This window comes from Cyprinodon tularosa, unplaced genomic scaffold (assembly GCF_016077235.1).
Source record: "Cyprinodon tularosa strain WSP-4 unplaced genomic scaffold, ASM1607723v1 ctg1344, whole genome shotgun sequence".
In the NCBI taxonomy this organism is placed as follows: Eukaryota; Metazoa; Chordata; class Actinopteri; order Cyprinodontiformes; family Cyprinodontidae; genus Cyprinodon; species Cyprinodon tularosa.
The window spans coordinates 16,079-25,601 of record NW_024038163.1 but is presented as its reverse complement, the minus strand read 5'-3'; the positions used below and the strand labels follow the sequence as shown (position 1 = coordinate 25,601).

Here is a 9,523-nt window from a genome sequence, read left to right as displayed (position 1 = left end):
AAAAAAAAAAAAAAAAATATATATATATATATATATATATATATATAACAGTAATATAAACATGACTGTAAATTTACAGTTCATGCGCTTCTGGGACCTTTTGACCAGTGAGGTGGTGTTTCCAGTCCAGGTGAGGGTGTCTGTGATGTGCACCCCCAGGAATTTGGTGCTGCTGACCACCATGATCTCCTTGGTCTTCTCCACGTTCAGGATCAGGCTGTTATCTCTGCACCACCAGCTGCTCCACCTCCTCTCTGTAGTTCAGGTCGTTGTTGTCTCTGATGAGGCCCACCACCATGGTGTCGTCTACAAACTTCACCATGTGATTGGTCGTGAACCTGGAAACGCAGTCATGTGTCATCAGTGTGAACAGCAGGGGGCTCAGGAAACAGCCCTGAGGGGAGCCTGTGCTTAGACTGATGACATCAGAGGTGTTCTGTCCGACCCGGACTGACTGAGGTCTGTTGGTGAGGAAGTCTAGTAGCCAATAGCAGAGGGGTGTATTGAATCCCAGCTGTTTCAGTTTGCCCATCAGATGCTGTGGGATGATGGTGTTGAAAGCTGAACTGAAGTCCAGGAAAAGCATCGGCATGTGGGTGTTCTTCTCCTCCAGGTGTGCCAGGCTCAGGTGGAGAGCAGCAGAGATGGCGTCCTCAGTAGAGCGGTTCCGTCGGTAGGCGAACTGGAAAGGGTCGAATGTTGGTGGCAGACTGGAGACGAAGTGTTCTTTAACCAGCCTTTGGAAGCACTTCATCATGATGGGAGTCAGTCTTTCAAGCTTTTCTTTCTTTTGATTTTGATTAGCTTGTTAACCAGCCAATATAAGGTCAGAATATAGTTTTTCAGAAAATGTAATTAGTTGACCTCCACCTGACCTGTCTCTGAACATCCGCCCTAACCCCTAAATCCCTCCATCACTTTGTAGAACGGGGACTATATAGTGAACTTTATAGTGAACTCAGTTAACTGACCGTTCAGACAGATGTTCAATGCTTTTTACTCCATTGGTCACATAACTCCTCCTCCACCGCGTGGGGTCTGCACCATCTTTGTTATTAGTCACCACTGTCGGGTAGCGAAACTGAGTGAAATCCATCGATCTCTGTTTATTTAACTAGTATGAATAGTTTAATACTTTTGCAGTCCCCTGACACACACACTGTCCTCCCTCCCTCCTCTGCTGAGAAGTTTGTTTGGATTTCTGCAGGTGCAGAAGTGAAAGAGTACCGAACACTAAGGAAATAAATTTACTGGGTAAGTTTGAAATTATGGAATAATTAAATGATTTGTGAATCTAAAGTTCTTTAAGCTACATGACCTTGTTTTATCTACTATTGTTTGTGAAAGGGTAAGATAACATCTGATCTGTCCTTCTCTCAGCTCCTTTAATTCAGACTATTGGTAACTTTGACTCCCAGTTTTTGTCCACATGAGCTCATGACGGGTCGACCCGTTCCTGGACCATAGAACGGACCTGACCACTGACCTCTGGCCAGACTGGGACTGACAGGTGACACATTAAAATGACCTACAAGAGCTTTTTTCCCTTAGTTAGAGACGGCTTTACAGACGGACCAAGGTGCCTGGAGACCCTCATGGAGGACCATCTCAGCCATCCTTCCATCCTTCAGCACGAGGAGGTGTGGCTCAAAGTCATCAATAGAAAGTGATCAGAGCTCATCTGAGCTCATCAGGAAGTAACCAGGAAAAGCTTCAACAAAACAAATCAGGATAAAGGGGCAGAATAATCCCCTCTGATTGGTTAATTAACACATCAGTAGTCCACCTGATGTGTTGAAGACCAGCTGTTCTGCAGACAACGTTCAAAATGTCGCTTGTATAAGGACCAACATCAACAGAAAGATGAAGACGCCCACCTGAAGATGTCTGACATCAGCTTTGGCTTTTTGATTATTTAATAATACAACATGAATGAGAAGGGAAAGTGTTGTATTTTAATGAACGATGAACATTTTTAGTATCTGAGTGGTTTGATATTAGTTTCTTAATAGTGTTAGATGGCCACCTGATGGCCTTTGGTCAGTATTGGCAGAGATTTCTGGATTAGAGAATGAACTCTGATGATCGGGTCATCTCAGCTACCATTTGGCGGTAGGGATGGAAAGGCTTATAAATTATGGATGATTTGAGAAGTACGATCGCTAATTTCTAATGTCGGACTGCAGTGAATGCAGCACGAGATGAAGCAAGAGCAACTGAGACTGATTTGTTTTGAAAACCGAATGAGGCAAAGCGAGGGAGCCAGGGGTGATGGGGAGAGGAGACACGGGATGAAACAGGTAAAAACTGATTAACTATCTATCGAGAAATGAAATCATAATGAAAGCACAATGTTGCTAGCATAGCTGCAATGCTGATTTTGAGATGATAAAAATCAGGTTGCAGAACGTTATTTCTCTAACTATGTTAGTTAGGCCTGACGTCTCAGGCTCATAAAGACATATTTGCGGTCAACTATGACAGAAAAGAGACGATCAAGTTTGTTTGTACCCAAATCAAAATGCACAAAGGCATTGGATCTAAATACATTAGTGAAGCGTTTTGCTGAGCAACATAGAAATCGCCACATTCAGCTGTTATAGTCATGTTAACTTTATGTTATGCTCTCTGGTGAGCCTTTACAGAGCTGTTACATTTTGTTTTGGCACCTGAGAAAATCTGATATTTCCTTTAATAAAACCAAAAGTGTTAAAAGTAAAGTTAAAAATGTAATAAATATAAATCCTGCTTAATATGAAGCATTGTTGTTGTTTCTTTTTTTGTATATATAGTATGAAACTATCCAGAAATGACCTGTATGAACCTACTCACAACATGTTTTGTACTTTTTCAGACTGGAAGCAAAATGTATTTTTTTGTTGCTTCTTTTCAGATTAGTGGAGATGTTGATGTAACATACAGTACCTGCCTTCAGGTTGATTTGTTGATACAGCAGCTCTATCTACAGCATATCTACATGCATGAAATGTCCCTTTCATGTTGCCTTAACTGCTGTATGTTAAGTTACTGAGGAACAAATGGGGTAAATGTGTGTTCAGAGTAAACAATACATAGATGTCCGGTACCTTGTTTGGTGCCTTGACCCATTTATTTCTACTGTGTAGTTATGCTAACTTTAGTACAGCTCAGTCCATAGATCTCTGATGGGGAACGTTTTCTTTCTATAGTTTCTTCTTGGTCAAATGCTGCAAAGCTGCCTCTCTGACAGTCAATCTCACACATCTGTGACTCAGCACCTGTGTCTTACCTTAATACCTTTCCTGTCATAAGGCCCCTCTAGAAGTAGTGTTATTATTCTTCTATCTCCTATTAGGTGAGATCACATTGTACGATGTATTTCTAATATGAACTGTTTTATATGAAACACTTACTCTACATACTATTCTCACCAAACTGTGATAACTGTGATTAAATTCAGTGTAAACAAATGCCATATGTTCCCCCCCTCAAAAATTCCTGCCCCCCTCTCACCACCCCATAAATATTTTTCTAGATCCGGCCCTGAGAATGATGATCAAGAATAATCTAGAGTGATGATCTAGAATCTGTCTCTGCATAACAAGAACTAGAAATATATTTATAGACACACCAACAGACCTTGGAAATCATGTATTTTTTACAGAATTCCAGGACTAATGGAAAAGAGTTCAATGTCTGCCTTAGATCAATCTCTGCATAGGAGTCAAGACAGGAACTTTGTCTCCAGTGGCTTGCCGTAGTTCGGCCCCCGCCTATAAAGAGCTGCTGCGCGGCCACCGTAGTTCTTCCTCTCCTTTAAGCCGGACTGACATCACATCACCGCGGAGCGTCTCTCATCAGGTAACAAATAAAACAAGCTTTTCTCTTTGTCCTCATTTCAAACGTCGCTGAGTTTCCGTCCGAAATGTTAGCCGCGTGCGTTGAGTTAAAATCCGGTCCAGTCCGGTTCTGCTGCAGCGGGAACAAAGGGACCATGTGGCGGTTCACGAAGGCCCAGAAAAGGCGGAACCAGTCCGGAACCAGCCTGTTTCTGGCCGCCGCTGCTCCCCGCAACCACAGCCGGTCAGCAGAAGGTCCAAAGCGGCGGATTAGCGCTCCAGACCGAGCGGACCCCGCGCTGCTGAGCTCCTGGCGCGCGCTCAGACGCCAATCACTCGGTGCCGCGTGGCCTCTACGTCACAACGCGGCGGCAGCTGAAGGTTTTTAGTTAAAAAAAAAAACAACATAATTATAAAAGAAATCAGAACCTTTTGAACAAAAAGTTCCCGATCAGCCCTATTGAATAATTCAGTACGCATGCGCAGTGACCCCCCCTGTACTGGGAGGTTATGCTTGCCTCACCCAGAGGTGCTGCAGCTGTTAACTTGCTGCCATTTTGCTCCAGTTCACCTGATGCGGAAATAATTAGATTAATTCCGCCTAAAACGGCCTGACTGATGAAACCAGGCAAACCAGCCTGGGAAGAGGCAGCCAGGCTGCCTCCGGTTCATGAGTTGGCATCAGATCTGCCGAAGCTCTTCATGTTCTGCTGAAACGCTGCAGTCAGAGGTTTTTCCCTTCACTGTTTTCTGCGGAGTAGAGGAGGAATGATGCTGATGTTGCTGCTGGTTGACAAGGAGCCAAATGAGGATTTGATCTGCAGGCCTCTGAGGATGATGAGGTTTAACTCCTGCTGTCCTCTGATCCAGCAGTCTGTGCTCAGCTTGTGATTGGAGCAGAACTAAAGGGATTTTGTGTCCTTAGGACCTGCTGCCTCTGATCTAATCGGTCTGACTGCAGCCAACATTTCCTTTGACAATATTAGGAGACGATGACCTCTGGTTCTGTGCCGTTTGACACGAGAACCAGAGGAAAATCCTGAACAACTTGACCTCTGACCTTTAAAGGTCAGACTGAGGGTGAATCTCTCCTGGTTCAGGATCAGAGTTCGGTTTTAATTATTGGAAGTTTATCAGACATATTTTCTGACGGTATTAATCAGATATTTATTGCTGATGTCTGATTGGACACTGAGCTCAAGCTGTGATTGGTCAATGGCTGCAGCCCTGTCAGAGCGGCTTAGCCACCGGCCCCAGCAGTGAGGACCCCTGAACGTCTGATGCTGCCATGGGGTCTGGGGCCTCTGCCGGCTCGGCTCCTCCCACTGCATGCGACACGCCGCTGTGAGTGACGGCCAGCCTCGGTCCTCCTGTCAGGCGGAACGCCTCTGATTCCTCTGAGTCACTCCGTCTCTTTCTTTCAGAACCATGGCTGAGCTGCAGGAGCGTACCTTCATCGCCATCAAGCCCGACGGCGTTCAGCGCGGCATCATCGGCGAGATCATCAAAAGGTTCGAGATGAAGGGCTTCAAACTTGTGGGCATGAAGATGAAACAGGTGAGCAGTGATAAAGAGCTCAGGGCTTTTCTTTTGAGCTGTGTTGGAGAGCAGATTATCCATCAGGTCTGTTCCTGACCAGAACCCAGCAGAACCAAACCTAAAGCTGCTTATGAAAGCAGACTCATCAGGGTGTCTGCGTTATGCAAGAGGTTCCCTCTGGAACGCTCTGCCTGGTGAAGTCAGGGATTATCTGTTAGTCTGAACAGATGGAGCAACTCTCAGCGCCCACACAGATTACGACTGTTGCTCCTTTCCTTCCTGCCTCTGACTCCTGCAGTCCGGATCCGTAATCAGGGCGGATCCCACACGCCGGTCCAAAATGGTTCCAAGTTCTCAGATTAAAGCAGCCCAGATGTAACGTTCAGCGGTCTGGATGGACCTTCCAGGAGGGATAAAAGTGGACCTGAACATCAGAACCCAGAGGTCTACAGCGCCTGGCTTTAGTCCCACCGACTTGGTCGGAACCGGTTGGTTCTGCTGCCATCCCAACAGTGTTTTGATTTTTATTCAAAAGGAACCGATTACAGAACCTTTGAACAAAGCTTCTTTTCTAAGTATCACATCAGAAAATCACTGGGGTTAAATGATCTTGGATCCAAAAATGAGGTTCTGGTTCTAGCTCACCTTGTTCCATTTAAGGTGACTGGATCAGCACATGGCAGGCAGTGAATTAAAGGGCTCCTGGTATCGGGGCCCTGGGGAGCAGAACCTCTAAACTGGATCTGCTGGTGTTTTTCACATGGACCTGAGAGCAGTCAGAGCCTTGAAGCGGGCCGAGGTCCAGGAGTATGTAGGACTCCGGTTCTTCTGCAGCAGAGACTCTAAAAGATGGTGGCAGCGAGTCCTGAGGTCCAGGGTTGAAGGAATGGTGGCGGATTTGTGACATCACGGCATGAAAGATGGCCGCTGGCTGGAAGAAGGTGGAGACGTTTAACTGATGTTTGTTCTCTGCAGGCTTCTGAGGACCTTCTGATGCAGCACTACCAGGACCTCAAGGACCGACCCTTCTTCCCTACCCTCGTCAACTACATGAGCTCTGGTCCGGTGGTTGCCATGGTGAGGATGCGGTGGAACAGACTAGGGCTGCAACTAACGATTATTTTAAAAATCGATGAATCGGACGATTATTTTTTCGATTAATCGATGAATCGGACAAAAAATATTTTTTATATTAACCTATTTATTCCAAAATAAACATTTTAGACAGAACAAACAGGCACACAAGTACAGGTTGCTCATTAACTGTACTGGTGAAATATATGAAAAATGTTTGAGTTAAAACTACGCAAACTTACATGAGAAATGTAGCTGTACATCGCTAGTCGCTTTTTTGAAAAATAGTCGCTGGAGGGGTCTGAAAAGTCGCTGGGTTGGCAACACTGCACCTGCAGCGCTGGCTCGCTCTGCTGTATTTTTATTTTTTTTTTCTTCCCCTCTTTCAGTCAAGTGGATGTGATGACGGAGGCGGCGGTTGACGCATTAATCGCACGACACAACTAATCGATGATGAAATTCGTTGCCAACGCTTTTAAAAGTCGATTTTTATCGATTCGTTGTTGCAGCCCTAGAATAGACTAGGGCTGCAACTAACGATTATTTTAAAAATCCATGAATCGGCCGATTATTTTTTCGATTAATCGATGAATCGGACAAAAAACATTTTTTATATTAACCTCTTTATTCCAAAATAAACATTTTAGACAGAACAAACAAGCACACAAGTACAGGTTGCTCATTAACTGTACTGGTGCAAAATAAAAAATAAATGTTTGTTTTAAAACTACGCAAACTTACATGAGAAATGTAGCTGTACATCCACAAAACATAGGCTACTTTGTTTCATAAAGCACATAAAGACATTTTTGTTTTTATAAGCCCCTAAGGGGCTCAAACAATAGGTCCCCCCATTTCAACTGAGTTTTTTTTTTTTTTTAACTAGAAGAGTTCTGCCTTTTAAGACAGGAAAGTATAGCAGTTAAAGTTGCTACTTGAGAAAATACTGAACCATAGAGATAAAAATAGCCCTGTGATTCTAATTATAAATTGTATTTGGAATAAAAATGAGAGAACTAGGGGTGCTAAAAAATACATCCTCCAAAGACAGATATTTACATGGGAATGTGGCAGATAATTAATTGACATATTACTGATCTTGCTGGATTTTATTCTGCTTTACTTCCATAAATTGCAGGATCTTCTTTATCTTTGCCAGAAGATTTAAACTTTAAAAGCCTTGCCCTCATAATTTGCAAGTTAATTTATTTATAAAGTAAATGTGAACGCTGCTTAAGCTAATTCAAATGAAATTAAAAGTAAAATAAGTAGCCAACCTTATCACTGTCTGTAACCTACTAACAAGCTAAGGAAAGCATCAGATGAGCTACCTGAGAAACTAACGTTACGTTTCCCCACTTTAAAACCAAACAAACATGGTGGTTCCGTGCCATGTTCATTTGTTTTGACAAAAGTTGCATGTTATCACTTTTTTCGCTTTACAAAGCGCAGGCTATTTTTAATATTGTGATCAATTTGCGCAGTCAATCCCGGTGCATGCGCGCTTCATTTGCAGTCTGGACTCTGAGGCTCTGACTGCAGCGCTGAGAGGGACTCCTGCGGGAAAACGCGGTTGGGGTGGGGGAGGCGCCCCACGGCAGAGTAGGAACGATACATGCTTTCACGTAAGAGTCTCCAAAAGCCGCCAGTGACACCGTAAAAAGTCACCAGATTTGTCGCTAGTCGCTTTTTTGAAAAATAGTCGCTGGAGGGGTCTGAAAAGTTGCTGAGTTGGCAACACTGCACCTGCGGCGCTGACTCGCTCTGCCGTATTTTTTTTTTTATTCTTCCTCTTTCAGGCAAGGGGCAGTGATGACGGCGCGGCGGATGACGCATTGATCGCGCGACACAACTAATCGATGATGAAATTCGTTGCCAACGCTTTTAAAAGTCGATTTTTATCGATTCATTGTTGCAGCCCTAGAATAGACTGTGTTCTAGTGACCAGTTTGGTTCTGTTCTCATCATTTTCTTTAAACACGGTGGCAGGGGGGGGCACAGCACCCAGGTGATCAGGTCTGTTTTGTTTTCCAGGTGTGGGAAGGAAAGGGTGTGGTGAAGACGGGCCGGGTGATGCTGGGCGAGACCAACCCTGCTGACTCCAAACCTGGAACCATCAGAGGAGACTTCTGCATCGATGTCAGCAAGTGAGTTCTGGTTCTGTGGACCTACTGGATCCAAACTGGTGGTATAGAGCAGTGACTGTTGCTACAGCAGAGGTTTCCATGGAAACGGCCATTAACTGATGTGGATTCATCACCACTTCCTGAAACTCTGCTGCAGGTCGGATCATCTACCACGTTTAATCCAGACTGGATCCTGGCGACTAAAATAACTTTAAATGGCTAAAATGATAAACCGAGATTTTAACCATTTAAAATGTAGTGAATTGGTCTGTTAGGTGTGGTTGTGGGGTCTCTGACGGACTCCAGCCTGCTGGAGATGTGAGCCGGTGTGATGGTCGGTTCTGTGATTGGATCCGGTCGGTTTTAAAAATATTTCTTCTCTTTCCACCAGGAACATCATCCATGGCAGCAATTCGGTGGAGAGTGCCAACAAGGAGATCTCCCTGTGGTTCAAACCAGAGGAGCTGGTCAGCTACACCAGCTGTGCCTTCAGCTGGCTCTATTGAGCTGCTTAGACCCTGACCTTTGACCTCAGACTTCCTCTCTTTAGCTGTTGCTTAGATGAGGAACTCCACCTACATTCCTCCTCATCATGCTGTTCTTGGATGTGGACCGTCTTCATTCCTGGAAAATGTAACTGTAACCCGTCTTTCTGGCGGCTGTTAAAGGTTTAATTTGATTTGCAATAAATGCACAACAATAAAACTGTTATCCTTTCATTGAATCCTTTAATTATGAGGGGGGAGTGTTGGCCGAGTGGTTAGAACAGTGACTGCTCTGAGAAGGTTGCAAGTACCCAGTTCCATAGCCTCCACTCTAGGTTCCTAAGCAAGACCCTTGCATTGAAACCCCACATCCTCTGACTGCCATCTGGGGTGGAGCCATCTGTGACGGATGGAGAAGATGTAGATGGATGGTGACATGCAGAGGATGTGGAACAGCTCTCATTAACATGACAAATACCCA

The 9,523-nt window shown here is 44.6% G+C and overlaps 1 protein-coding gene across 2 annotated transcripts; it reads left to right on the top strand.

The window, feature by feature from the left end:
- Positions 1-2,292: 2,292 nt before the first annotated feature.
- LOC119778519 (nucleoside diphosphate kinase B-like) lies at positions 2,293-9,262 on the top strand. 2 transcript variants are annotated; one of them, XM_038277782.1, is made up of 5 exons: positions 3,682-3,840; positions 5,243-5,375; positions 6,333-6,434; positions 8,466-8,578; positions 8,949-9,262. In XM_038277782.1, the coding sequence occupies exons 2-5, from the start codon at positions 5,247-5,249 to the stop codon at positions 9,061-9,063; spliced, it is 459 nt and encodes a 152-aa protein (XP_038133710.1). In that variant the 5' UTR covers positions 3,682-3,840; positions 5,243-5,246; the 3' UTR covers positions 9,064-9,262. The 2 variants fall into 2 exon arrangements, with proteins under 2 accessions (XP_038133711.1, XP_038133710.1); XM_038277783.1 differs by lacking the exons at positions 3,682-3,840; positions 5,243-5,375 and adding an exon at positions 2,293-2,300.
- The last annotated feature ends 261 nt before the right edge of the window (positions 9,263-9,523 follow it).

Bases quoted from the DNA above. Each gene is read 5' to 3' on its own strand.
- LOC119778519 (XM_038277782.1), top strand. From the start codon at position 5,247: ATGGCTGAGCTGCAGGAGCGTACCTTCATCGCCATCAAGCCCGACGGC. The intron at 5,376-6,332 runs GTGAGCAGTGAT...TGTTCTCTGCAG, and splicing joins TGGGCATGAAGATGAAACAG to GCTTCTGAGGACCTTCTGAT. The intron at 8,579-8,948 runs GTGAGTTCTGGT...TCTTTCCACCAG, and splicing joins TTCTGCATCGATGTCAGCAA to GAACATCATCCATGGCAGCA.